The sequence below is a fragment of the Excalfactoria chinensis genome, chromosome 19 (genome assembly GCF_039878825.1).
Source record: "Excalfactoria chinensis isolate bCotChi1 chromosome 19, bCotChi1.hap2, whole genome shotgun sequence".
NCBI classification, from domain to species: Eukaryota; Metazoa; Chordata; class Aves; order Galliformes; family Phasianidae; genus Excalfactoria; species Excalfactoria chinensis.
Window position 1 is genome coordinate 4244781 of NC_092843.1, and position 27864 is coordinate 4272644.

At 52.2% G+C, this 27864-nt stretch overlaps 3 protein-coding genes across 3 annotated transcripts; all 3 read right to left on the reverse strand.

Moving 5' to 3' along the window:
- Positions 1 to 598: 598 nt before the first annotated feature.
- SCARF1 (scavenger receptor class F member 1) lies at positions 599 to 6144 on the reverse strand. Its single transcript, XM_072353593.1, has 11 exons — positions 5571 to 6144; positions 4855 to 4916; positions 4546 to 4647; positions 3932 to 4457; positions 3342 to 3560; positions 3133 to 3261; positions 2959 to 3062; positions 2726 to 2837; positions 2526 to 2650; positions 2293 to 2430; positions 599 to 2016 (listed from the first exon to the last, which is right to left on the reverse strand). Exons 1-11 carry the CDS (start codon positions 6014 to 6016, stop codon positions 1043 to 1045), a joined length of 2937 nt encoding a protein of 978 aa, XP_072209694.1. The 5' UTR covers positions 6017 to 6144; the 3' UTR covers positions 599 to 1042.
- Positions 6145 to 6440: 296 nt separating this feature from the next.
- RILP (Rab interacting lysosomal protein) lies at positions 6441 to 10401 on the reverse strand. The gene is made up of 8 exons (XM_072353631.1): positions 10125 to 10401; positions 9718 to 9844; positions 9380 to 9501; positions 9030 to 9221; positions 8785 to 8951; positions 8532 to 8654; positions 7188 to 7271; positions 6441 to 7012 (listed from the first exon to the last, which is right to left on the reverse strand). Exons 1-8 carry the CDS (start codon positions 10371 to 10373, stop codon positions 6871 to 6873), a joined length of 1206 nt encoding a protein of 401 aa, XP_072209732.1. The 5' UTR covers positions 10374 to 10401; the 3' UTR covers positions 6441 to 6870.
- A 93-nt stretch (positions 10402 to 10494) lies between these two features.
- PRPF8 (pre-mRNA processing factor 8) lies at positions 10495 to 27817 on the reverse strand. The gene is made up of 43 exons (XM_072353391.1): positions 27732 to 27817; positions 27528 to 27637; positions 27280 to 27448; positions 26546 to 26710; positions 26231 to 26449; positions 25476 to 25688; positions 25092 to 25217; positions 24906 to 25011; positions 24319 to 24509; positions 24010 to 24129; positions 23743 to 23932; positions 23453 to 23572; positions 23006 to 23140; positions 22781 to 22910; positions 22203 to 22399; positions 21889 to 22095; positions 21636 to 21799; positions 21174 to 21300; positions 20856 to 21048; positions 20349 to 20536; positions 19879 to 20117; positions 19642 to 19788; positions 19226 to 19436; positions 18838 to 18954; positions 18504 to 18751; positions 18141 to 18320; positions 17541 to 17676; positions 17140 to 17309; positions 16709 to 16838; positions 16396 to 16542; positions 16027 to 16187; positions 15543 to 15734; positions 14804 to 15041; positions 14425 to 14553; positions 13726 to 13839; positions 13409 to 13582; positions 12979 to 13172; positions 12597 to 12836; positions 12372 to 12513; positions 11858 to 11998; positions 11510 to 11649; positions 11169 to 11371; positions 10495 to 10817 (listed from the first exon to the last, which is right to left on the reverse strand). The coding sequence occupies exons 2-43, from the start codon at positions 27625 to 27627 to the stop codon at positions 10663 to 10665; spliced, it is 7008 nt and encodes a 2335-aa protein (XP_072209492.1). The 5' UTR covers positions 27628 to 27637; positions 27732 to 27817; the 3' UTR covers positions 10495 to 10662.
- Positions 27818 to 27864: the final 47 nt, after the last annotated feature.

Below are 27864 nucleotides of genomic sequence, written 5' to 3' on the forward strand. Positions count from 1 at the left end.
CAGCTTTGGGCACATCAGTGTGCAAGCTCTGCAAGCAGCAGATGCTTCTTCCTGCATTGGGACGTGGCCGGCCATCCCCATGCAGTGCTCAGAGTGCATCCCCAGCGCCACGGTGACTTCAGGCCGAACGCATCCAACTGCTAAAGGCTGCATGCAAATAAAGTGTGGGTCTTTCCTTGCCTTAAAATAGCTTCAAAACGAGGAGTGGCCTGAGCAGAGCTGAGGGCTGCGCGTCTTGTTTGTGTCCCAGAATATCTGGTGCTACACACATGATGCTGGTGAGATCCTAAAGAGGAGGAGCTCTGGAAGCTGCTCCACGTGAGCTTATGGGGATCGGGTGCCTCACACCACAAGCAGGCTCCCATGGGAAGAAAAGGAGAAGAAACAGACCCTATTCTGCACAGCAGCTCCTTGCCCAGCTGTCCTGAACCCCAAAACCCAAATCAAAGTCTGCCCTCCCAGCCCACCCTGCGCTCCCCTTCCCTGCTAATGAGAGCTGAGAACCAGAAGATGAAACTAAAGGAGTTGGCAGCTTCTCTGCTTGGGGGAATATTTCTAGCCACGTCTTTGGTTTTGGGTACAGCTGGGAAACCAAACTCCTTTGGTAACGTTTTATTTCCACGTTGAGCCGCTTGAAATGACAGAAAGATGTGCACAAAACTTGTAGCACCTAAATACATCCAAAGCCAGCTCCCGTGGGGGCTGTGGCTTCTCCAGCACCCGGCAGCACCCTCATCACCTCTCAGGATAAGGCCAGCAGCAGCACAAGGCACCCACAAAAAGGCATTTCCCATCCGGCTTTTGTGGAGGACATAGAATGGAGGAGGTGGAAAACAGCTCCAAAGCACCACGACCTGCTGGGGCTGCACACAGCTGGGTGCTGCATGAAGCATGGCACCAAGGGAAGGGCGATAAGGGGGAAGGCTCCATGCGTTCAGCCCCCAGCTTGGGGGGCAGGAGGGGGATCTCAGCTTCCTCAGGCTGGGGTCAACCCAAAAGGTCTTGTGGGTCCCCCCTGTGCCTCAGCCTCAGGTCTGGGGGCTCAGGTGGTCGCAGGGGTGGTTGGTGCATCTTCACTTCTGCTGACGTTCTCGTATTTTGGCTCTTCCTCCTGGGCAGTCTGACCCTTCGTTTCCACACTTAAGGCCAGCTCAAGGCTTCTGCCCCTTTCTGCAGCACCCAGACCCTCACTAACCCCATCCTGGCCCCCAGTGCTTTTAGTTGATTCTAATGGGAAGGACTGTCTCTTCCCAGGAGGATGTTGCTGTTTCCCAGGGCGCAGCTCACCAGGAGCCCCCAGCACACTCTCCCTCTGCTTACAGCTGTTTGCTGAATCCCTGCGCTGTGCCAGGGCCCGGCGGGGTGGTTTTTGGATGCCCTCAATGCTCCTCCTCACCTTGGGCTCCTCTTTGGCAGCCCACCTGCCTCTCTGCAAGCTTCCCAGCCGCTTCAGCACGGCTTGCACCGGACCCTCAACACCCCCCTCAGCTTTGGGGTCCTGCCCGGCCGTCCCCACTGTCATGTAGATGGTGGTGACGTTGGGCTCCTTCCTCTTCCCATCCCAGCTGCCCCTTTTTGCAGCCGCTTCCAGGGCTTCCACCCTTTGGGCCACATGCCTGGTGCTGGTGACCATCCGTCGGCGTCCCCCCGGTGTGGCCCGAGGTGATGGTCGGTGGCCTTCATCCCCTTTGCTGAGGGGATCGGGGCTCTCATAACCATCACTGCCTGCCTGCTCATTGGGGGTCTCAATCCCCACATCTCCTGCTTGCAGGGACAGCTTGGATGGCCCCCACAGGCTTTTTGGCTTCCGACCAGGACTGGGGGTCTCCGCTGTGCTGAATTTTGTCCCCTCAGCAAAGGAGACAGAGGGTCGCTTGGCCTTGGCGATGCTGGAGGTGCGGGGAATGGTGAAGGGCTGTGAGACATCCTCAGAGCTGAAGGCGGTGGGATCAGGGAGTGCCTCGCTGGGGGGGGACGTCCCAGCCTGCAGCTCAGCCCCTGCCAGCAGTGGGACCCCTGTGGGACAAGGGGTGGGTGTTAGCATCACGGTGGGGACACGTTAGGACTGGGGATCCCAGTGCCATAGTGCTGCCTCCAGAAGTGCGTTAAGAAATGGAGCTGCAGAGCACATTGCACTGCATGAGGCCAAGCGTGGCCTTGGCTTGTCCTTGTGGACGGGAAAATGAGGTAATAAAAATAAGGGCCTGGGCCCAGTGCGTGTCCTTGGGAAGAACAAGGGCTGTAGGGGAGCGGGACTGTGCAGCAGGGAGGGGATATGGAGCCATGTGTCACCTTCTCTGGGAGGGACGGAGTACTCGGGCCCTTCGTTGTCCGTGTCAAAGGAGGAGAAGGAGCTGTCTGAAGCCCACGCAGCTGATGGCGACTCGATGAAGCTGGGGTTGAAGGGGATTTCTGCATCGTGGTGGGAAACTGGGGAGGAGACAACAAGTGGATGAGGTCCAGGGGCCACGCAAAGGGGCTGGGCAGGCTCCAAAACAGGGCTGGCAGCAGGTCTGCTTTCTCACCTGTGACTTTGGGAAGCTTGGAGCTGTTGAAGGCAAAGCAAGGCATCATAGCACTGATATTGGCCAGCACGCCTTGCACGTGGTGCTTCATCCTGGCCACCACATCGTCATCCGGCACAGCTGCCCTGCGCGGGGACATGGCATGAAGGTGAAAAGGGGATTAAGGGTTTAGCAGTGAACAGGAACACCTGCACTGATACCTGTCTCTGGCATCTGCAGGGCCAGCACCGCAGCAGCAGCAGGCAACACAAAGCAGCAGCAGCAGGAGAGGGATGATGATGGCAGCAGCCAGAGCTGCGTGGTCCGCCAGACCTGTGTGGGGAAGATGGGATCAGTGTGTCCATGGATGGATCCAATGCAGCATCCCCGTCCCTGGTGAGGATGCTACGGACCCTCACTCAGAACCGAGGAGAGAATTTAGGGCTGCTCTTACTCAATATGCAGTCACCCTGCGCAGGGTGGCAGGTTCCTCGTGAGCACTGGCAGGGGGACGAACAGTTCACCCCAAAAAAGCCCTCTGGGCAGGTGTCGTTACAGCTGAAAGAGAGAGGGAAGGAGGGGAAATGCCCCCAGGACCAGCAGCTCCCAGCCCTGTTCCCTATTTTACCTGGCTCCCCAGTAGCCAGCCTGGCAGAGGCAGTCACCTGACACAGGGTCACAGCTCCCCTGGACACAGTCGGGGCACAGCAGCTGACATCCATCACCAAACGTCCCTGCGGGGCAGGAGCTGTTACAGCTGATGGGAGAAAGAGGTGTCACAAAGGACCCCCAACCAGCAGCACCAACAGCCACATCCTGCCCCTGCTGCTGGGTTACCTGGGTCCTGTCCAGCCAGGCTCACAGCGTGGGCAGGAACCGGTCTCTGCATCACAGATATCCCCTTGTCGGCAGCGAGGGCAGGGCTGGAGGCAGCCTTGGCCATGGAAGCCAGGCATGCAGCGTTCCTTGCACAGGGTCCCATTCCAGCCGGGCTGGCAGGCCAGGCAGAAGCCATCCACGGGTGAGCAGGGCTGGCTGTGCTTGCAGTTCCCACAGCTGCATGGACACAGGGAAAGTGAGGCCTTGACAACCCCCCCCCCCAAACACAGGTCTCCCCCCACAGCTGTATTCTGTAGCACTCTGGTTTACGTGAAGATCCTTGACGTCATTTGAGGCTCTATAACAACCCCAGGGCAGAAGCCAAGCAGGGTTAAACACTGTATTATTGCACTAGAGCATGGCACTGGGATTTTAGGATGATGCCAGAGCTCTCCTGGCATTTACAGGATGCTTCTTAGGGGCAATGCCAACACTGCATCCACCTGTGGCTCTTAACCCCCACCTCCAGATGCATCTCCCTGCCCAGCCAAAGGGATGGATGCAACCACACCGACCCCCATCCCATGTCCCTGCTGTCACCAACTCACCTGTACACACACTGGGACCCATACGTCCCTGCTGGGCAGGGGTCCTGGCAGCTCCTGCCCTGGAAACCAGGCTCACAGCTGCAATGCCCATTGAGGGGGTTGCAGGATCCGTGCAAACAGTCGCAGTGCCACTGACACGCCGACCCCCAAAAACCAGCCTTGCATTTGCAATTGCCCGTTTCCTGGGTGCAGGGTGACAGGTTGCAGGAGCACTTGAATCTGCACTTCCTGCCCCACCAGCCCGGCCGGCAATGGCAATGCCCGGTGAGAGGGTCGCAATGCGACGTGGCGAGGTTGCACTGGCACTGCCTCTTGCAGTCGGGTCCCCACCAGCCCGGTTCGCAGCGGCAGGAGCCGGTTGTGGGATCACAGCGGCCGTGGGGGCCGCAGGGGCAACGGAACTGGCACAGCTCTCCCCAGCGGTCGGGGTTGCAGGTGCAGCGCCCGCTCTCCGCCTCGCACGTCCCACCGGGGTGACACGGGCAGCGCTGCTTGCAGTCGTGGCCCCAGTATTGTGCAGGGCAGGCTGCGGAGGGAAGGAGATTAACAGTGAGGAGGTGATGAGGAAACCCTCAGCATCCAGGGCAGGCTGCTGGGAGGGGTGAAGCACTCACGGGAGCTGCAATCTGCACCAAAGAAGCCGGCTTTGCAGCGGCACAGCCCAGGTCTCACGCACACTTCATCCGGCCCGCAGGCGTCCTCTCCTTCGCATAGAGCTGTGGCGGCAGGGCTGGCATGTCAACGGGTAGGACCCCACCACCCCCATCCACAGCGGGGTCTCCCCCCTTCCCAACAACAGCACGGAGTGCACCCAGGGCTCCCTGCAACACTGCAGGGTGGGCAGCACGGAGGAAACGTGGGGAGATGAATGAGGGGATGGAGATTTTAAGGAACAAAGATTTCAAGTGTCGCCCATCACTTACCGGCTGTGCACTCCCTCCCTTCCTGCTTCCAGCCGGGGCAGCACGCCAGGCTCACAGCAGGGCTGGAGGACAGAGAGTGGCTCATCAGCCAGTGCCCAGAGCTAGGGACATTGCCTTCAGCTTCAGGGCTTTGAGTAAGAAGCTGAAGAGGAGTGCTCCCCTTGGGCTCGGCCTCACGCATGGGGAAGCCATGAGGCTGCGGGGGCTCACTCAGGAAGGAAGCCAGCAAAATAGAAGGAAATTTAAGTCGTTGCTGAGCTTCAGGGCTGGGTTCTGGGGCAGCGGCGCTTAATATTGCCAGCATTGCAGCTACGGAACCTAAATGGGTCCCCCAGTGTTTTGGGAGAGCTTTGAGAGTACCCAAAAATGCTGACACAAATGCATTGCGTTGATGGAGATCAATGGGAGAGGAAATAGCAGTAAAGCAGCACGGCCATCAGCCCCAAACACCATTTAGGATTTGCTTCCATTCTGTGTTTCTGACAGTGTTAATGGAGGTAGCGTTGCCAACACTCCTGCCCTCCCCCACTGCCCCACGCTCCCCTACTCTATGGGTAACAACCCCACAGAGAAGGGATTTGGGTGCCCAGAACCCCCAGCATCGCTGTGCTCCCTGTACCCATGTGCTGCTGGGCTCCACCTACAGAAGGACTCACAAAGGATCCCACCCAACCTGAAGGCCCAAGGACAGGCAGAGGGGATGCGGCGTCACCTACCTGCCCACCTTGCAGACATTCCTGCCGTTGGGGTCGAGCTCCTGGGCAGAGCCCTGCACCCACAGCCACAGCTGCAGGCAGAGCAGCAGGCGGGTGTTGGCCATCCCTCCGGGGCTGCGTCTGTCCATCTGTCTGTCCGTCCGTGGGTTCCTCTCCTGCAGCTCAGCCTCTTCCTCCCGCCAGCCTTGGTTTCTTCCTGAGGAAACGCGGGAGGAGGCGTCCCAGCCCCACGCCAGGGATGCGGGGGGAAGGAGGAGGCAGGGAATGCCACAGCCTTGTCTGTTTCTGACCTTTGCTGCCATGGGAATGCACGGCACAGGGCTCAGCCTCCCCCCACAGGGAACAGCACCCACCAGGCATCGCCCCTTGGTCCAACCCACTGCCCCCTGAGGCTGTTTGAGCCGATGTCCTTCATGTCCCCAAGGCATCCAACTCCCCTCTGCCATCCAACCCAGGGCACAGCCAACCCCTCTTCTTCTGCTGTCCTTGTCCAGGATGGAATTTGGTGACCCCCAGGAAAGCAGTGTGCCCTGGGTTGGCCTAAAACCAGCCAGGCTCCAGGGCCTGCTGCTGCCGCTGGCTCCATCCCACTGCACGTCCCATAGGAGCTTTGTGTCAGCAGATGCACAGGAAACACCTTTTTCCTTCCTGAGCACAGTCAGCCGGGGTTTCCCCGTATGGGATTTAACTCATGCGCCTCCATCGCTGTGCCCCAGTGGCCCCAATTCCCGTCCCATGGGAGCACCCAGAGCCTCTGTCCCCAGCCCAGCTCTGTGTATGGCCTATGGCACAACCATGGCTGTGCTGGGGAACAGCCCCCAAAGCCCACCGAGCTGCTTGCTGGGCTCCTACCAACACAAAGACAGAGCAGAGGTTGCAGTGGGCACCTCGTCAGAGAAACAAGAGCCCGGTTTATTTTTGACTCCAGTCCCAGAGCTGGGAAGCACCTGATCCATGTGGGTGGCTGTGGCCCCGTAACATGAAGATTGCTGATTTCTTTTCCAGTTTCCAGCAGCAGGAACAAATCCCAGCACAAAACCGATTCCCCCCACATCTGAAACGTGCTCCCAAAGGCCACCCAGCCCTCACCAGTGGGGGGAACGAAGGGCAGCATCCAGGCAGCCCTTCATCTTCACATTGCAGGGACGGAGAGATGCTGGGAAGGGGTGATGTGAAACACCCGTGTGGGGCAGGATGGTGCCTAGAGGTGCCGAGCTGCCCTGTGCAAGCTGAGCATCCCAGCCGTGCACCGCGCTGTGCTGTGTGGCTCCCAGTGATGCCATGGTCAGATCCAACAGGGTCAGAGTGCCGCTGTGCCTTGGTCCGGTTCGTGCTCTCCCACCTGCTCCAGCTGCGTGTCCAGTGAGTCAATGATTTCCCAGGCTCCAGAGCAGCTGGGCCCGGGGGGGTCTTTGCTGCCGCCCTGATACCACAGTCCAAAGCTGAGGAGAGAGCAGATAGGAGGCGTGGGGGAGAGGAGCCTTTCTGGGAAGCAGCTGCATCCCATCCTCCCTCCATGTGCAGCACTGTCCTGGGGTGGGCACTGAGCTCAGTGGGTATCGGCTGCACAGCTGAGCCCAGAATCTCCACCCCATCTGAGCGTGGGATGGAACTTACAAGCTCCTGATTTTGGATTCTGGAGGCTGAGCATCCACGCAGTCTGCGCCTTGAGCTGGGATCCAAGAGCTCTCCTCTTCCTCACTGCAGCAGAGTGGGAACAAAACCCAGGCTGAATGCTGTGCTCCCCCATCCCTCACTGTCTGCTGCTTCCCAAAGCCACTGCCTCGCTCACGTCCCAGAGCCAGCCACGTTCCCAGCCCACAGATTTCTCCTCAGAAAGCAGCTCCAAAGCTCAGCACTCTCTCAGCAGCTGCTTTGTCCCAGCCAGCTGCAGCAGCAGAAGCCACAGCCCACGCTGCAGTCTGCAGGCACCCAGCCCTGGCAACTGTGTCTGCTGCCATTGCCCTGTGGGGCTGCAAAGGGACGTCCCCAGCTCTGCAGAGATGTCAGGGCTATGCTTGAGCTCAGCCCCAGGGCTGCCATCAGCAACATCAGCTGCAGCATGGGGTGATGCTGGGGACAGCCAAACCTGCAGAACAGCAGGATGGTGCCCCAAAGGGCAAGAGCCACTTGGGGCAGGCAGAGGGTAAGTAGTGTCTCAGACTTCTGGATGAACAAAGACACCAATGTGCCGAGACTGCACAAGGAAAACACAAGCTGTGCTGACTGGGGGAAACCCCTACTCTCCTGAAAATCTTGTTCTGCCTCTTCCACAGCTCTCATAAAAGGTTTGGGTAGGTGGGGAGGATCCATCCCTACCCCAGGCAGCCCGGACCGGTAAGTCCCAGCCATGAATATGGCTGAGCAAACCTGCCCTGCTGGCTCCAAGCAGCACCGACAGCAGAGCCAGGACCACTATGGGCTGGGATGTGGCCTCATCTCCAGCCATGGATTCACTCCAGGCTGCACAGACCCCCACCCTGCACCCCAATGCAAGCTGCAGCAGCAAGAGGTTGGAATAGCACAAAAGAGCTCAGCCCTCTTGAGACCTTTATTAAAGCCTCTGCAAGGCAGTGAGATACAGCTCTGCTTCCCCTCCTGCTGCTGAGCAGATGTGGAACCAGCGCTGCCCAAAGACATCTTGCAGGGAACATCTCCAGTGCCATTTCCACAGCTCATGGACTACGTGCCCCACCACCTCACCTCCCCACTGTCATATTTACACAAGGAAGAGCAGCACACATGGAGCAGGCGTGTGACATGTGACAGCCATGTGAAAGCATCAGCAAAGAGCCCAGCCCTGCAGCATTGTGCCAGGGCAACCAGCACAGGCATTGAACCTTTGCTCTCTAGCAGGAGGAAGGGCCAGAGCCCAGGGCTGATCCCTCACAGGTTCCATAGCTCAAAGAAGCACCAGGCGCTGTGTGCAGGAGGCTCCACGTTGCCTGCAGCTCCACTCACCTACTTGCTGACTCCTCTGCTGTCCCCAGCATCTTGGCTCTGATTTTTCTTCTCTGCTTTTTGATTGTTGACTTCATCGCATCCAGGAAGAAGCTGGGGATTCTCTCTTCATTCAGCAGCTCCCTGGAACACACAGCCCATGGGTTAAGCCGAGAGCTTTGCAAGTAAATGCTGCCCAAAGCTGCCAGGAGCACCCTGGTTAAACCACAGGGTGCTACAGGGATGGGAGGGAGGTGACTCTTGGAGGGCTCACCGCTGGTAATAGCCCAACTCCTCCTGCACCAGGAACAGGTTGGTTTTCAGCTCGTTCCGCTCCTGCAGGATCTGCTGCAGCTCTTCCATGGAGAAGCAGCACCGAGCCGGGCTCCTGCTCACATCCTGGCACGGTGGTTCCTCCGCAGGCAGCGGTGCTGCTCCTTCCTGGGGATGGGAGCATGAAGGATGAGCGCAGCCCCCAAAGCCGTCCATCCTCTGGCAGCTCCAGGTCTCTCAGCTCACCTGGCCGGGCTGTGGCAGCGGTGCCTCGGGGGCAGCCCTGCTCCTCCTGCTCATTTCCTTCTGGGTTTGCAGCACAGCAGCCTCCAGGTCTGATTTCTTCTCCAGAGCGCTCTTGAGCTGCGCCTGCACCACGGCCACTTTGTGCCGCAGCTCCTCATTCATGGACATGAAGCGGTGCAGCTGCTCCTGCAGCTGGAAAAGGCAACGACAGCCGGGAGTGAGGCACAGCAGCACCGCTTGGCCACCACCCAGGACAACAGCACGGTGCGGGAACAGCATCTGCCCCAGCGGGATCACGAGTAGCCACACATCGGCCCCAGGGGAGGTGACATGAGTCCCCAGGCACTCACTGCCTCCGTGTCTCGGCTCTTGCAGACGATCTCGTGTGCTTGGGCACGAAGCTCATCCCTCTGCTTGTCCACCACCTCCTTCAGCCGCAGCATCACCTCTCGTTCCTTCCGCACTGTGCTGTCTGTGCCCAGCGTGGGGGAATGGATGTGAGCAGCGCCAGGGATACAAAGACATCCTTGGGACACCCATCCCCACCACCCTCCTGTCACCTCAACTCGTGCCAAAGATATTCTGTCCCAAAACCTATGGGAGCCCTGGGGTGCCTTGCAGGAGGCAGCACTCCCATGGGGACAGGTGGTGGTGGTGGCAGAGCACCCCGAGCTCACCGGACACCCACCTTCCTGCTGCTGGCTGCTCTTCGCCAGCTGCCCCAGGAGCTGCTGGTTCTGCTCCTCCAGCTGGGCCAGGCGGCCACGCAGGGCTCGCTCCCGGCGCTCGGCCTCCCACAGCCTCTGCTCCAGGTCCTGGGGGACAGGGACAGCCGGTTAGAGCCAGGCTTAGGGGCTGGACACAGCTCGGTCTGAGCCACCCCGAGGAACGAGGGACAGTCAGCTCAAAGCCAAGCCCAGGGGACAGCACCGCCCCCAGGGACATCCCCACGACGATAAAGAAGGGCCACGCGAGGCGTTGCCTTCGGGGACACGGCAGAGGGGTCAGCACCTCCCCGAAGGGAAAAGGGTCTGTGGCCGAACGCCACCGACATCTCCCGGCCTCCCCCGACGGTCCCAGCATCGTCCCGCTCACCTCCGCATCCCGCTGCTCGGACAGCAGCGCTTCACCCTCGGATCCCACCGGTGTCACCAACGCTTCCAGCAGCTCCAGCAGCCGCACGACCGGCGGCACCAACCCGGCCACGGCGTCGGGCCCAAAGCGACCCGACAGCCGGCGCAGCTCGGCGCCCAACGCCTCCGCCATGCGGTAGATGTGCGGCGGGGCCAGGCGGCCCGGGGGCGTTCGCCACAACGGCTCCGTGCCCCGCGTTGGCTCCGCCATCGGCCCCGCCGCCACCGGACGTGGTCCCCGTGAACGCTCCGCCCCATCCCGCCCCGTCCGGAGCCGCCCCGACGAGGCAGTCGCCGCCCCCACCAACCTCCATAGATAGAGCAGCAACGTTCGGCTTTGTAGAAAATTTATTAAGCCACTCTAAGACGGTACAAGCACCGGGACAGCGCCGCTGGGATGGACGGGGGGACGACGGAGCCGTGAGCACGTGAAGGGGGACACGAAAAGCAGGGAGAGGATGTTGAATATCAACAGTACTAAGAGGGCCGGGGTGGCAGGGTCAGGCGTAGAGGTCCTCCCTGTCGGCGGAGTAAACCTCCCCCTCCTGCAGCAGGGCGAAGTTGAGGAAGTGAGAAGGGCGATGGACCTCGTGGTAAAACTCCTTGGGGTTGGCGAGCTGCAGCTCGTACTTCATGTTGGGGTCGTGGCGAACACCTGGAAGAGAGTTGACATGTGAGCCAGCACTCCATCATCGGCTCTTCTTCCTGACTGACATGAAGTATTCAGTGGTGATATACCAACAATACAATCCAGCAACAGATGGTCTCAGGTCTGATTGTTCCCCTGTATCAGAGTCTGCTCTCTTGCTGCCTCAAATCATTAAGAACCAACATCCCACAACAGCCACCAAGGAAAGGCCAATCTACAATGCTAATATAACCCTGCCAGCTACTCAGAGAAGGTCAAGCTTCAGAACACATAAGGAATGCTCCCCTTAAAAACCCATTTCCTTCTCCTCAAGCTATTCCTGCCTCCCTTCCTGCCCCTTTTTCCTGCCCAGCTCACCCATGAAGTTGTAGTTCCAGGATCCCTGTGCTGGAACCATGAAGAAGCCGAGGAAGCGATCTGACAGCAGCATCTGCACCCTCTCATAATGGGATGGCAGGTAGCCCTTGGGGTTGTTCCCTTTGTCCGTGTTCTGCCTGCCCCATTCGTAACCGCTTGGGGTCAGTTTGTAGGCTGTCAGCGTGCAGGAACCTGGTGTAAAACTGAAGGAGAGCAGAGAGATGGTTTGGGTCAGATTAATTTGAGACAGAGGAAAACAGTGATGAGCAAACAGTTCCTTTCTGCAAGGCTTTTAGATTGAGACCTTCATGTGTACCCAAAGAAGCCCGGCTGCCTCTCACCTGCAGGTGATGATGATAGTTTTCTCCCCATCCCAGGAGGGGTTGTCGGCCATGACTTTGGCGTGGGTGGTGACATCCTGTGGTGACAGCTGTGGGGACTCATTTGGTTGGGTATGAATCCATCCCAGAGGTTCCATTTCCTACAGAATGGAAAATGAAAACCATTTACTCAATAAGAAAGTGAAAGCCACGAGAAAGGCTTCCCCCCCTTTCACCTGATCCCAGATCAGGCAGACTTTAGAGCTGAGTTACTGAGGCAAGCACATTAGAGTCGAGTGGCAGCAAGACCTGGGTCTGCCAAGGAGGTGAGCACCTTCCATGCTCATTGGGAGCAGAAACTCAACTCACCTTGAGGTATTCATGCTGAGGCAGCTGCCCTGGGAGGTGCACAGTCTGGTGTGTTCCCCACTGGGGTACCATCACAATGCACCGGATCTCCTTCACTTGGGGATTATCAGGAGGGCTCACTCCATACAGGTAACCTGCAATCTAGGAACACAAATGAACACTCAGTTTACATCATAGATGTAAAGGCCTAAAAGAGACTTCCTATAACCTTATGGGAGTTGGTGGGCAAGACCGTAGGTCCTAAAGCAAGTTTCTCTTGCCCAGCAGCTCCTCGCTGAAGTAAGATCACATCACAGTTATGTTCTGGGCTGAAAGTTCTTCAGGCCACCCCAGTCTGGCCTAAAAAAGCCTTTTTAACCTGGGATGCACTCAGCCACAGAATGGATGTCTACGTCCAGCCCAGAAACAGCAGCAAGCTCCCAGCCTTTCACCATGAGACCCTGGGAGCTGCCTGCCCAGGACTGGAGCATGCTTAAGCTGCATGGATACCTTAACAGCCTCATTACACACTCACCTGGGCTCGCAGATCTGAGATGCAGATGAATTTCTTCAACACATTCTTGGGAAGAATGTACGTATAGCCTGTTTCCTTTATGTCATCTGATGAAACGTAAATGTGGTTCGTTCTCAGGTGGAGGTTGGCAGCAGAAATTGCTCTGTGAAGAAAAGGAGACGATTACAGCAGGGCACACAGATCTCATCTTTTCCCACTGCATACCGGCTCTGTCTTCCCTCCTACCTGACTCGCCACTCAGTCTTGGAGGAGAAAGTCTGGGTTTCGTAGTTGCTGGTTGTGGAGGTGATGATTTCATCCCCGTGTTTGTTAACAGTGCGGGTCTGGGTGGCTGTCAGCTGCGACTGCTCCTTGGTTTGCTTCTCAATCTCTGCAATCTGCTGTCTCTGCTGAGAGGGGGCAGAGATCTCCATGCCCAGGATAATGTCTCGGATCTCTGACTGTGTCAGGGATGCAACATTCACACTGAAAGAGAAAATCCAACATCTCAGCCACATGTCAGATCCATCTCACAAGTACTAAAGCTCTGAACGCACATGCAAAGCGCTACAGGAAAATGAAAGACAAGGGAAAGCTGATGGGATTCTGCAGCAGGACAGTAGCTCACTTGTTCTTCTTGCCGTAGTCAGCAAGGATCAGATCTTTCAGCTGCACCTCCACCTTGATCCACTCCTCATCTGTCAGGGTCGGCCAGATGTGGTGAGGTTCTGTTATGGTTGTCTTGTCTGGCTTCAGAATAACTTTGGCTCTATCGTTATTCACATGCAGTGCCCGGAGAATCAGAATCAGACGTGAGAATGCCTGGGAGAGACAAAGAAAAAAGATGCAGCTTGTTAGAAAGAGCACGAGGTATTTGGTTTTCTTCCATCACATCACTCCTCTGCTTGGGCACAATGGGAGCAAGTGAGAATTGTCAGTAAATTAATCTGAAGAAAAATTCAGGCAGACCAAGCAAACATGGAGGCACTTCTTGAAACCTTGGCTCTTGCTTTGTACCAGTGGGAAAGTAAAGTGTAGACTATGCACGACATCCTCACCGTGTAGGAAGAGATGGTTTTCAGCCAGTCATCGTAGAGATTGAAGAGAACCATCTGAGGTTCAGTAGCCTTCAGGATGAGATCACCAAACTTCTCCACTTTCAGACAGGCCTGGAAAGGCAGCTGCAACTCGGAGCCTTTGATGACAATATTGGGGAAATCCAGCAAGTGCACCTGGAGTTTATTGAGAAGAGGAATTAATTCACAACTAGTGCAAAACATTAGTTCAGATTAAACCCTTCCCAGGAACATGGAACTGTTCTGCAAGCTCACAAAGATTCTATTAAGTCCCTGCACTGCACTGTGTGCTTTGTTACCTCAAGGGGGTCCAACATGCCCTTTCGAGTCACTATGATCTGCTTAGGCTGCTCCTCCACAGGAAGCGAGCGGATCAAGGCAGCCACTTCTTCAGCAGTCTTCCACTTGGCCAGCTACAAAGAGACAGCTGGGTTAGAAGAGTATCTCTGAGCTAACAGCAAAGCCTCCACACCTCTTGGAACCAGAGACACCCAAACCAAATTCTAAAAATACAACAGAAATTTATGGCTTGTTTCAGATCAGTGACAAGGCCTAACATTTCCCTCCTAGTGATCACAGAGAGCAGTTCCCATTCCTGGAGTTGTTACTCCCGACTGCCTTGTAAAAACAGCTGATTACACCACCTTCCTGGCTTCAGCACCTCACAGTCTTTGCACTGCACAGGATGTTCGGCCAAGAGTAACGTGATTTGCTGTACCAGTGAGCACAGCACCACTGCCCAAGTGCTGCCTGAGGACACAGGCTCTTTACAGCTCAAAAACATCACAACATCAATGCCTGCATTCTTACACTCTTCTATCCCGTGCCTCTGGTTTACAGAGCACAGGTTATGCACTGGCATCTGGGGCTCCGAACTTGTTTCAAGGCAGGAAGGTAAAGACCTTTATAGCAATGCTTTCTGCTCAACTGTATATTCCAAAACATCACTGCATGCCCCTGCCTTGCTGCTAAAAGCATAAAAAGCAGCCAGGTCCCACCTGTCCAAGACGCTTCTGTCCTGCCCACACAGAGGTGTGGATGATCTTCAGGAAGAGCTGTCCAGTCCTCGGGTTGAAGATGAAAATGGCTCCATTGATAGGTTTTGTGGTCAAATTCCCTTCAAACGTCTGAGGAAATAAGAAGTAGAAAGTACAGTGAGATGAAAGCAGCCTATCCAACCATTTACACAACAGCTGGCTTGTTAAATGCTTTGAAAAGGAACGAGGCTGGAAATGCAAGGGCTGCTCTGTACACACTGTAAAAGATTTGGGTGCATGTTAGTGCCTCGCTTACCCTCAGGCACACCTCCTCAATCATCCTGAGCAAAGGACATTTACAGCCCCCATCCTTCCCTTTAAGATGCAGCTCTGGCCTTACCTTGTGAATGGTCACTCTGTATACATTGGTGTCATCCACAAACCAGATGATCTGGTTGGAGAACAGCTCTCCATAGTTCTGAGAGGAAAGGTAGGGTTCTGTGGGCTCAGATGAGTACAGCTGCAAGCCCTTGCGAATTCGTTCTCTCAGCACATACAACGCAGGGTTTGCTTTCATGATTTTGGCCATAGCCTGCTGGATCAGAGGTTTGCTACCAGGGAACCAGTTCCCATATGCACTGAAGAAGAAAAGAGAGAGAAACAGCTGTTGCCATCAGGTCTAAGATGAAGGGACAACAGCACAAGTCTTCACGTGCAGCAGACAGGCACCTTTCTGCCCGTTGTCTACCAGTGAATGATTTCCCTTGTGATGCTCTTGGAGCTGTTCAGCTGTTGCTTTTCCTTACTCTTCCCCTCAGTGGGAAGCCACAGCATGCACACGCAGCACAGTCCCACAAGAACTGCATCTTTTGCAACTGTCATACCAGAGAGGTCTGCTTGATGGGACACCTCTGCCTTGCTCTTTCATGAAGAGCCATTGTTCCCTCTTACAGATGGCCTTTAAACAAGGCCTGTCCCTGAACTCCATCTGGCAGAGATCTCTTAAGAAAACGAACCATCAGTGAGCTGAACCTTTATTACAGCAACTCCTGCCTGGAACACAGCCCAGTTTGAAGATGCACTAAGACACATCCATAAACTATCAATTACAGCTCAAATACAGACGATGCAGTTCTTACCTGTGTAAATTATAGGCCAGATCGATGGCAATGAGCACACCAGTGGGAGATGGATAGATACTCATGTTGTCTGTAGTGTAGTCCAGGAACTTGGCTCTTGCATAGCGCTCAATATCATGGGAATCATAATCTCCCCAGCGCAGCTGAATATCTATCCAGTACTTCTGAGTGGTGGTGCTGTCCATCACATCTCTAAGAAAATAGCAGGCCAGAGTAATTAAATCTTGCACAGAACTCTCCTGCAGTTGCTGCACATCTCTTTGGCAAAGAGTAACTGCTACTACCAGGCCTGATCACTGTAGCCAGGTACCATATGCATACCCTACTGAAAAGAAAACATCTACCCATACTAGCCCTGCACTTTCCAGGCACGATTATGTCCTCCTGGGTATGCAGAGAAGTATGTCAGCCCTGGGCTCCCAGGATAAAATGCCTTTTGCTCAGGGACAAGCTCAGCAGCTTGTCTCTGTAGGGAAACACTCACTTGGAATCTGCAAGCAATGATGGACGTGACACATTCCACTTGTAGGAAGCAAAGAGAAGGATATCTGCACATGAGGAATTCATCTTGTATGATTTCCTGGGATGGATTGTCTCCTTCTGCACTGTCTCAATCTCTAGAGCATCCAGCTCCTGATCAAACACCTGGGGAAAAGGCAGTAGAAGGTGAGCTGTGTTCAGTCTAACAGAGTCTATCCACAACACACACAAGAAGGTACCCAGGAAAATCCAGTTTCCTCCCCTTGTCTGTCAAATTACTAGAGAAGATGCTTTGCTACTGTCATGAGCAGGAGGCTATTAGTACACAAGGAGTGAGCGTGCACTGAACAAACCTAGTTAACACATTGCTTACCTGACACAAATCCATTACAATGCTCTCGTGGATCTTTTGCCACAAGTGAGCTCGGAAAATCTGAATGAGAGAAATCTTCAGTGTGGGGATCTTGCCATGCATAAATATACCTGTCAAATCCAGCTGCACCTGGAAGCCGACGTATACCTGCAAATGAAAAACAGACGTGAGAACATGTAACAGCAACACTGGTGAAGCTTAGAGAACAGAACTGCTGCTGTTCAGAAGGCTTAGATCTACAGTTCAGCTGAAGAACCAGATTAACTGTTCTCAACTCAGCACAAGTTCCTGAAAGCTGATTCCAGATACTTACATTGGCTCTGTTAATGGTAGGAGACCACCACAGAGTAAATCTTCTGTTTGGAATCTGATTCAAACCCGATCTCTGGGCATTTGTCAGCTTCTTCCACTTCATGGACTCCTCAAAGCCACTGGCCTTCTCCCTAGAAGTGACAATCAACTGTGTTAGATGCTCCTAATCACAACTGATTTTCATGGACACATAAAACAGAAGCAAGGCACAAGCACACAAGGAGCAAGGATTGCTTCACGTAAAGAACTTTCGTGCAGTCACATGCATAAATCTAGTTATAGTGCAATGCCAGGTACCCTCAAACTGAACTATATGGTGTGCTCCTGGAAAACAGAGCAGCTCAGCAGAGTAAGTGCAGCTTGAGCCAAGAACTCCTTCTGGTGCATCACAAAGCTCCAATCTGCTCAAGGCCAGATCAAGGTTTCTCTTACCAGAAGAGACCCTCCCATGTAGGGAAGTAAGTGCCCTTGAAGAGAGTGTGCTCCAGGATCCCTTCCACTCCGCCCAGTGCTTGGATCATATCAGTGCGGTAGTTGTTCAGGTTCCACAGCTTCCCATCGTGGCGCTGATGCGTCCACCAGAATGGGTTCTGTTTCAGGACCTGCAAACAACAACAGCCTACCAGTGAGCAGCTCTGCATTCACATCTCTTAACCACGCTGCACTAATTTCAGGAACAAAGATGATGTCAGCTAACAAGTAAAAAACCTCATACACCCATTGTGGAAGGTATGGCTCATCTACAAGTTCAGCCAGTACCTAGTAGGTAATTCAAACTGGGCAGTATCTAAGATGATGCCTGAAATTCACACTGAGAAATCCCGCGTCAATACCTGATACTGCTTGAAGTCAGTCCTGACTCTCCATCCTTTATCATAAGCCAGGGTATGCCGGTCCTTCTGGAAAAGGGTGTTAATACGAGGAATTCCTCTGTCCCATGAGTCCTCCAGATCTTCCAGTGTCAGACGCCTGAAGAAAAGAAACATCCCCACACTCTGTTACCTCTCAATTTTATGGCAGTGCATTAATATTTCAGGAGATGAGATCACAGAAAGAATACAGATTTCAAGGCTCTAGCAGGAGAGGTTCTAAAATGACCGACACTCAGAAGCTCAGAAAAGCATCCACAGCTATCACTATAGACAGGCTGATGTCAAACAGCCAAAAGGAAAAGCCTGCCCTTCTAAGTGAGCAGAACTAACTAAGGAAATGGGTCAGCTCTTCCTGGCACATCATTTGCCTTCAGTTGTGCCAAGGCTGTACTGCTTGCAGAGTCCGTGCCTTCTCCAGAGGTAAGAGTGCACCTTGCAGACTGTTTGAACTGTGTATCAGAGGCCCAGCAAGGTCTGCAGAACTCAAGCAATGCAAGGCTTCCCACCACTGTCTGCCCCCACCGCAGACACACAGAGATCTAATCGAACATGGAAATATACCTGTTCTGGGCTATAGCCTCTTGTCGTTTAAGAGCATATTCTGCCCACACTCTTTGAGAGTCAATGAATTCGCTCTCCCACGGCTGGATGTAACGATACAAATTTGGGATGAGCTGGTCCTCTTCATGACTCATCCCTGAGCGGAAATGAGTAATGCCAACATCAGTCTGCTTGGACCACCTGGAGCAGAGAGGCAGAAGAGTGAGGTAGGAGCAACGGGACATCACAGTCACACTGTCTGTAAAGACAACCTATCTCTGTAAGCAAGTTGTGGTTTAGCATTCCCGAATATTTCAATGGGAAAGAATATCTAACAGAACCCCTAAATCATGTGGGCATTTCAGATCAGGCAATATTACTCACCTCAGGTCAGACTGTGGGATGAGAACATGTCCCATAGAGAGCATACCCAGACCTCCCAGCTCTTTAGGGGTGTAGAACACCACAGGTGGAAAACGGCTAGGCATTTTGGAATTCAGACCAATTTTGATTCGAGTCTGGATTTTATTCTCACATTTCACCAGCAAGTCAAGCAGCTCCTGAGTATTTACAACAGCTTCCCGGAAATACGTCATCAGGCCAATCAGAGCTGTATTCCATTTATTGACAATCTAAAAAGGAAGGCACGGGATCAGATCTCAGCTCGTCCTTCAAGCATCTGCAGGAAGCTCTGTCACACAGCTTGCTTCTGCCTTACCTTAGTGAAGGTTGTCGAGCCAGACGCCATGAGGATCTGCCTCACTCTGTTATGAAATCTCTGCATAGACTCATCGTCAACGCGCAGGAAGCACTGAGCTGTGCGCTCCTTGGTGACCTGCGTGAGCACAGGGCTATGGGTCACTTACAAAGCACAGGAAAGGAAGAGTCTGAACAGTTCTGGGTCCTCCCTTATCACTCCCAAAGGATTTCCCATCCCTTGCAGGAAAGAAAGCTCCCAAATTCATTTTAGTTCTACCTGTCAGTGTTCCCAGGTACACAGCTGCCAAATGCATGCTGCCAAGGACTCCCCCCAAACAGGTACAAGCTTTGCTCTAATGCCAGCCACAGACAATGGCATGGACTGCTTTCCCAGCCTGCCAATCTACCTCATTCTGCAGGTTCCAGACACCATCCTTGTGGGTGAACTCCTCATAGCTGGTGCGGCATTTGGGCAAAATGCGGCACTCAAAACCACACATGTTAAAGAGCAAATTGGGGTTATCCTTGCTGTAAACAGACACGAAGCTGTTCTCCCACTGCACTGTGGTGACGGATCGAGGCAGGCGGTTCTTGATATCCCAGAATACAGCACGGCCACTGAAACAGAAGGCATGCACAGTGAGACCAGGCCCTGAAACTAAAGTGAAGTACAAGCTGGACAAGCTCTCAGTGCTTTCTCAGCACTATGGTCTCTCACACCGATCACTCTCTCTCAACACAATGACACAAACCTCTTTACTTATCTATCACAACTCATTTTCCCATTTCTCTACCCCTTGTGTTTCTAGGCTGCATCGCTTACAGGTTGACATCATGCTTCATGAGGCGCATCCGAGCATCCCGAGGCCAGCACTTCTTATTGTTGTAGCCTACAATGTTCTCGTTGTTGGGATCTGGATGCTCTGTCAGGTACCGTTGAATCAAGTCCCTTGCCTCATCTGCTGTAAACCTGGAAATGAACAGAAGAGGATCCGTGGTGACACAAACATTGTTCTCAGATGGACTGCCCACACAGATAAAGGACCCAGTGAGCTCTCACCTGAAGAAGATGTGAATGCGGTCAATGTATCTGCAGAAAAGGCGAATGGGATGGGCCACCTCAGTTGCAATGTCTTGGAAGCTGAGGAAATCATTTGGCATCTGGGGAGGCCCAGCCATTTCACTGGCACGGTGCAGACCCAGCACCAGCAGGTCCATCACAAGCCCATAATACTGGACAATGAAGGAAGCAAACTGCAGCCCACGAATAATCCCATAGGAGTTTGTGTGATTCATGTCCTGAGGAAAAAGAAGTGTGAGAAACCCGACTCTCACAATCCCCCAAAAACCTTTATCTGAGCTGCTGCCTTTCAACAGGGCCCAGAAGGGTCTTCTTACTCCCTAATCACCTCTTTCCCAAGCAAGTCTTGTGTCCCAGTTCCGCCCTCACCACCCCCCAACTCCCAACCCACGTGTCACAAGCCACTCAGTTATACAGTCCATATATCAGTTTCTGATAGTAATCATCACCTTGTAGTTGATCACCACGTTGTTTTTTGCTGTCATGTAGTCAGCAATGTTGTGATCAACAATAAGACGTAGCAGCCTGTTGAGTAATGTCAGGTCAATCTTCTCATACATCTTCTCAAATCGAGATTCCAGCATCACATTGCATTCACCTTCACTTGTTTCCCAAACATCCTGCAGATTATTAATGCCTGAGGAGACAAACAACTGTGTCACATTATGTGAAGTGGCAATTCTGAGTGCAGAAAAGTCTGTATATTTTCTGTAGTGTTTTTCAGCCCCATTTTAACTTCCAGTCTACCCAGAAATTGGAACAGAAATATATAATCAACCACAAATGTTATAGAACTTCTCTTCCTCCAGTGTTAACCTACAAAATACAGCCTCAGAGCGTAGCAACAAATGGCATTACTGCCCCAAGTATGAAAATCCAGCTTTTGAGTGGATTCTTCAGCAGCAAGCCCCTGATAAAAATACTCATTCTACCATGGAACACAAGACCCCACTAACCTTGGCACCACTTGTACACTAACAGTGGAGGAGGTTCAGTGTCAGCAGGCTTGATCCACGGAGGGAAGAGTCTTCTTTTATCAGCCTCATACCACAAGTACTGATCCAGATAAGCATCTGTGATTTTCTCCAAGGGCTCAACATCATAAACAGGAACCAGGTGGCTGTAGAGATCCATGAACTCAATGCCAACCTGGAAAAGAGAAGGTAAATCTGAAGCCTACACCTGACAGAGAACACTCTTGATAGTCTTGCTGCCATTTTGTACCTGAATTCTGTAAGTTTTTTGTATTCTCTGGTTTTCACCACGATACTTACCTCCTTGAAGGCTCTCTGAGTTAAAAGGTGTCGTTTGATTCTGGACAGAGCTTCATGAGGATTATCATAAGCCTGTTCAATCAAGCCCAGCTCCTCCCTCTGTGACTGATTCAGGCGAGATTTCACACTGAAAGTGAGAAAGAACAACAGCTGGTGCACCCAAGAATGAACAAACTAAAATCTGCTGAATTGAATTCATGAAAGATTATTGCTCAACCGAGCAGCTCAAGACAAGACCTCCTGTTCTTCACAAGTCACAGCCAGCCCCAATTGGCAGAGTCCATGAAGAATGCCCAGGCTGCCTTGGCAGTACCACATCCTACAGCCTCAACCTGCCCCACTCCAGGTAAATGGTACGGTGCACTCAATTCCAGGAATAATGGATAACAAAACTGTTTCAGAAGCCTTTCCCAGAGCAGATGTCTGACACTTGAGAGAAACCCGTCACTTCCCTGTGCTTACCTATAAGCTTCCTTCAGCCTCTCCAGGGCAAGTATGAGCAACTTGGTATCGTGTTTGTAGGACAGTGGGGGGAATGGAATGGGTGAGAACCTCCTGCTTTCCAGCCAGTGCACTGTGGTTGTGTACACGGCAACAGCCTCTTCCGCAGTGATGTAAGGCCCATCCTGCACAACCACAACACCATGATTAGTCAGTGAAAGTTTGCCTGTGGAAACAGCACCAGCTTGGACAACCTCAGGCAAGACAGAAGTACCTTCAAGTAATTATGCTGCCGCTCTTGCTCAGCTTTTAAGTAGAGTCTGGTCAACCGGCCCAGATTCTTCTTACAGACTGTCTTATCCACAGTGGCCCCCCGACGGATACGCTCTCTGTTGTAGTGAGCTGTGTTTGTCCACCAGTCAGCTTTTGCCTTCACATACCTCAGAATCATGTTCTCAATAGGAGTTGGCAGCCCAGGAACCTGGGGAGGGAGAAGTAACATGAGGGAAGCAGGAGTAGGAGCCTTTGTAAGAGCAGTTAAGCCTGACAGATGTTACAACTGAAAGAAAGGCCAAAAGAGGAACTTACCTTCCAGGGGATATTGGCCTTCCAACACCGCCAAGCCTCACTCAGATGCTGCAGGATGGTTCTGGCTTTGTTCTGTTTGATCCCTTCTGGCATCATGTCAAGAATGTCATGCATAACAGCTGCCCTCAGCTCCAGGTCAAAGTGAGACTCCACACGTTGCTTTGTGACAGTCTTTGCTACACCCTTTGAGTGACGGCCTGTGCAAAACAAAATACTTCATCAGTTCAGACATTACTGGGCAGTGCTGCTCTTCTCTGTATTAAAGGAGCATCCTCCAGAGAGATGCAGGATGCCAGAAGAAATTTAACTGCTACATTATTGGATGGATGGAATACATGATAAAGAGGCTATAGACTCCAGTGTGCTATGGATCAGGGAATCCCATTTCCATATGGAAACTACTGTGGGTATGCTGGTCTTGTAAGAGCTCTAAACAGGACAACAGCTGTTGGGACTGAGGGGAACACAGGCATAGACCACCACTTGGAACAGAAATCTGGAGTTTAAGCTGGCAAGCAAACAGCATTAATCTTTCCCAGACACCTCTCTTGTGTCCAAGATTTACACAACGTGCTGACCTTCAAACTGCCTGGCCAGCAGATTCCCCAGCCAGCGTTCTAGCAGTGGTGTGATGCCCCTCATGAAGAACAGCCACACTCTCCAGCCTGGAGCCCAGAAGCCACAGCCAGGACCTTTGCCCACAGGCCCCTAGAAGAAGAGACACACAACAACAAATCATTTACTGACACTCTTGTTGGTCAGCTTACTTGAAATCACCACCTCCCCAGAAAGGTGGAACTTACTGTGTTAAACCTGTAGTAGATAAGATGTTTCAGGTCCTTGCACATACGAATCTGCCTCATCAGTTTGTACTTGTATCTGTACATCCCTGTCAGCTGTCCCACATGGGCAAAGATGTACTGCAAGCCATCTGCCAACTGAAACACAACAAACACAGTCAGAGATAACAATAAATGCTACGCACATTGCCTTAAGAAGCTAGGCTTAATTTGCAGCTAGGAGTAGAATGCCATCAGGCTGCCCAAAGCTCCTACCAGTCACTCATGAGACAACCAATTCATATAAACTGAGATAACAGAATTTCACACAACACTGCATGCTTTTTCCACTGCCACCTCCTCCAAAACACTGCAACAACCAGTCACTTTGTGTATCTTGTATAAGCCCATCCTGATACTCATTCTGTCAACTTCCCCTCCCCACCTTTAAAAGAAAAGAATCAGGCCTACCTGAAATGCATCTACATTTCCAAGTCTGTACTGGACATGGCTGTCCACCACCAATTTAGTCAGCCTCAGAACCTCTCGGCACAGATGGAAAGCATTACCAAAACGGGATTTTTTCCTTTCCTGGGAAAGAAAGAGATTCAAGATTTCTGTAACAATGTTGCCTAAGAGTCATACAGCTCCAATTTAGTCTGTGCAACAACAGAACAATTAAATCGCTATGGTCAGCATTGCCACATTAACTACTATTTAAATCTTCAAGTAAACTTTGCTGTTAAGCACATGGGTTGTACCTTAGTGGTGAGGGTCTTTACTGGCTTCAGGTTAAAGTTGTAATCCAAGTGAAGGTAGTTCAGGTTCTTTCTGTGGATCAGCAAGTTCAGCATATTGTAGCCCTGGCGACACACCTGCAGACCTACTTCCACCCAGTCCAGCTTCGTTGACTGGAAAAACTTCGTAGCCTTGAAAGAGCGGAACAGGTACCTGAAGAGAGAACAGTCTTTAATCAGCTGAATCCTCTACACAGGTCAGTACTTCCCCACTGAATAGGTCCCATTTACCTCTTCTTCTGGGCCTTAGGGGGTCTGTGCTTGAGGGCATTTAGAACATAGTACTTCAGCAGCTTCTGATAGGAGACTCGCACTTTCACCGGCTGGCCGGCTGGGCAGTGCTCACGATACCTAGAGATGAAATAAGACTTTAAATTTTCAGATTACTTGTATTCCTTAGAAAATGAGCCTACAGAAACTCTCCTAAAATCTCTAGAAACCAGGCAAACTCCACAAGGTCACTTCTTTCCGCACTGTAACGTACCACTTATAGTAATGTCACAATCACTAGAATACACTATCCTCACAGGAAGAACTCACCAGTTCTTGACCAGAGGGATGTCAAGAGCTCTCCGAGTCCTCCCAGACCTCAGATTGAATGGCCGTGGGGCCCACAGCAGGGCAATGCCATTGGCTGTGTTGTCTGTGTAAAGTGGGGTATCCTTCAAGAAAGGTTCCACAAACTCTGGTAACTCAAACTCTTCATCATCATCAGGCAGCGGCTCCTGACTCTGAAATCAGAAACCACACAACACTTGTTTCCTGGACAATTAATTGAGTAAAGAGCATTTCTTTCTTGTCAGGGAATGAGTGCTAAGAAGCAAAAAACACCCCACAAGGTGCCAACAGGCAGAATTACCTCTGGCTACCTGTCAGAAGACCATAAAATAACACAGCAATTCAGGCACTGAACTTTATATCCTAGAGACCACAGGACACAGCTTTGAGCAATTACAGAAGACAGAAAACAACTGATAACTGCAAGAGGTATTTTTTTGTGAAAGGGCTTCTGCTTTCTCCTGACATATGGATGAACCTATGCTGTTATCAGAAGGTTACAAGCAGATGTTAAAGTCCCACTGCCTCCACACATGATTTATTGTAGGTTCTCCTGGACAGTGACTCACCTTAACAGAATGTCTGTGTGAAATGGGGTTAATCAACGGATCGAAGTAAAAAGCTGGGAGATCAGGATCTTCTGTTTTGATGAAAACAACGTTTGGAGTATGATACCTGCAACACATAATGAATATGAGATTAAGTTTCTCATGGCTTCTCCCTCCTCTCCTCACCCTTGAGACTGCTGTGCTTACCAGGTCAGGTGGACGTGGTGGGGGAGGTTATTGTATAAGTATGGGAAAGCAATTTTGTACTCTGTTCTGATTGGCTGCCTGATGATAATTTTGTTGATGTCGTTAAATTCATTCCAGTCTTCATCCCTCAAATGAAGCAAAAATAAATTGTTACACAGGCATTTGGGAGACAAAACAAACAAATACTCTTGACCAAAGATGCAGTGCAATTCCTTTAGCTTTTTGTTCACAATAAGAACCAGTGTCCAAAGCAACAAAGCATATCACAATGCTAAGAAGAGCAAATGCTCAGAACTAATTAACCCAACAAAAGATACAGATCAGTGACCCTCACAATCTTATTCCAGACAACTGCCTATCTTTCCTCCAAGATTTAACACTTACTGCAGATTGATGTCTCTAACAAGAGGCTCAAACTTGGGACCTCCAGGAATAGCCATGTTCAGTGCCTTGGAGGTGAAAAATGCTTTCAGGTCAAACAAATAGAAATAGTTGTCATCCACAAGGTCAGTGAGCAGCTGATTGGCCAGCCGATACAGCGTGGACATCATAGGCAGAGTGAACTGCCAGCGCTGGTAGGTAGAACCATTCACATACCTGCAGAGAAACAAAGCATAGGACACTCGTTATACAGCCACAAGACAACTAATCTTTTACCTTTACCCTTCTGCTATTTGCAGGAAATATGAAGGATAGCTAACTCTTGTCCCTCTCCAGGCAGAAAAATTCACAGGCTTGTTGAAGATCTCTATGGACTACATCTGCCAGTTCCCCTCCATCTCCATATCCAAACTGACAAGATTCAAGAGCCTCCAGTGTGCAAACATACTGTATATTTAATAAACTCATATAAAAGCTATCAGTTTTACTAGTTACCCATGCAGTAACCTGCCTGGACTGAGAGGCCTTGATTGCCTTCCCTCAGCACTGAAGACAGAGGGATGACTACCAGCAGTCAAATTCCCCCTCCTATCCTTGAGAGAAGGTTTTCTCATCCTACAAACACCACGCATAGACCAACATTATACAAGCAAAAGTTATGTGTTTTTGCATACATTTAATGTATGTAGTGCATGAAGATTTTAGTGCTTATTTTCTGAAATGCCCACAGTGAATTGTGTTACCAGGCAGGCACATACTTCCTGTTGTCTTTCAGTGGCTGGTGGTCATAGAACCAGTCCAGTACTGGGGCATCTTCCTCTGGATCCAGCTCAAGCTGAATTGCTTCCAGGGGTTCCACATCGAGAATGTTATCAGCGTAATCCAGAGGAGGTTCTTCATCATCAAATGGGGGAAATCTCATCCTCTTGAAGTGACGTCTGTCCCTCTTCTCTCGCCTCATCATAATCCACATGGACCTGGCAGAAACCAGAGACCATTACATGCTGCCTTTATTGTGGATGCATGGTTATTCACTCATTGCGTCCCCACAGAGTTAAGGAAAAAGCACTTACCCCCATTGTGCAATGTACACTGGCTCTATAACCCAGGGAATCTCATTCACAAAAGAGATGGCTCCTGTGATGTGATACAGGACTGGAACATCTCTGATTTGCTCCCAGGGCATAGGCATGTTCTCCAAGAGCTTCAGAACAGCGTGAGGCATGTACTTCAGAGCACTACAACCAGAAACCAAGGCAGATTACAGCTGGAAGGCATCTCCAGAGAACAATTACCTGTCTGCAGGAAGTTCGGTTACCTGTATACCTCCCACTGCTAAAAACAGCTCTGCTAACCTGCACATAAAGGCCTTCAGGGATGAACCCACAGACTTTCTTAACTATCCTTCTGCTTCACAGATTCCACTACCAAAAGGGTTTTGTTTTTTTTCTACTGGTTGGCTTCAGAGAGATTGTTACGCATTAAAAACGTTCAAGAACAACAATACTAGAAAACACTGAATGAGTTTTTATGGGTAACTACATGAACGCAACAGGCTCTGCTTTACACAAGACGGTTCTCAGAGCCCAAACAACACAGAGAAACATTTTAATCGTGGAAAAATAAAACTGATTAGGTCATAATCTCCCTCCAAAACCTGCTCTAAGCGCTACTCAGAACAACGCTTTTCCTTAAGAACGCCAAGCAAAGACTCTATCAGCTCATCCCACTGACACCCTCGTGCTGTGATGCTGCTGTCTGAGCACGGCCGCCCCCAGATCCCTGCGCTGAAGGGGGAGCTCCGTACCCCAGGTAGACCCGCTTGTCGTGGCGGAACTTCCTGTTGGTCATGTCCCCGTGGTCGCGGATGATCTTCCGGACGTGCTCAGGCGGCATGTCCTCCTTCTGCGCGTCCACGAAGCCGAATTTCCTCTTCTCGGCGTAGCGCTTGGCCTGCAGCTGCTGCCACTTGCGGGCTGCGGGGACAGAGAAGTAACGGGATGAGGTGGGGCCCGTCCCGTTGGTGGCGGTGTGACGGGGACGGGCCGCACGCACCTTTCTCCTGCAGCTTCTCCTCAGACATGTAGTCAGGTAACGGTGCCATCGGGGTCGGCACCGGCGCGCAGCCGCCGCGGTACGGGAAGACGGCGGCCATGACGACGGACCTGCGAAGGAGGAAGAAGGAGCTCAAAGCGGGTTCGCGGTTCCCCCCCGGGCCCTTCCACGCCCCTCCGGTCCGCCCGCCCCCCCCGTACACACCGGCCGCTGCGACGCCCCGCACTTCCCCACCACAATGGCGGCGCAGCCCACCGCCACCGCGCCTGAGAGACCCGGATGTGGGCGGGGTGCGCGGTCAGAAGGTCCGTCCAATCAGCCTTCGGGCAGCCTCACA

What these genes read in the sequence shown, in the direction of transcription:
- PRPF8 (XM_072353391.1), bottom strand. Translation starts at nt 27,627, where the DNA reads ATGGCCGCCGTCTTCCCGTACCGCGGCGGCTGCGCGCCGGTGCCGACC. An exon ending in ACAGAGTGACCATTCACAAG is followed by an intron (nt 14,554 to 14,803) that starts GTAAGGCCAGAG and finishes TTATTTCCTCAG; the next exon opens with ACGTTTGAAGGGAATTTGAC. An exon ending in GACAGAAGCGTCTTGGACAG is followed by an intron (nt 13,840 to 14,424) that starts GTGGGACCTGGC and finishes GTCTCTTTGTAG; the next exon opens with CTGGCCAAGTGGAAGACTGC.
- RILP (XM_072353631.1), bottom strand. Translation starts at nt 10,373, where the DNA reads ATGGCGGAGCCAACGCGGGGCACGGAGCCGTTGTGGCGAACGCCCCCG. An exon ending in CCGAGCAGCGGGATGCGGAG is followed by an intron (nt 9,845 to 10,124) that starts GTGAGCGGGACG and finishes CCTGTCCCCCAG; the next exon opens with GACCTGGAGCAGAGGCTGTG. An exon ending in CGCTGCCACAGCCCGGCCAG is followed by an intron (nt 8,952 to 9,029) that starts GTGAGCTGAGAG and finishes TCCCATCCCCAG; the next exon opens with GAAGGAGCAGCACCGCTGCC.
- SCARF1 (XM_072353593.1), bottom strand. Translation starts at nt 6,016, where the DNA reads ATGGCAGAGGGGAGTTGGATGCCTTGGGGACATGAAGGACATCGGCTC. An exon ending in AATGTCTGCAAGGTGGGCAG is followed by an intron (nt 4,917 to 5,570) that starts GTAGGTGACGCC and finishes TCTGTCCTCCAG; the next exon opens with CCCTGCTGTGAGCCTGGCGT. An exon ending in GCTGGCTACTGGGGAGCCAG is followed by an intron (nt 3,063 to 3,132) that starts GTAAAATAGGGA and finishes TCTCTCTTTCAG; the next exon opens with CTGTAACGACACCTGCCCAG.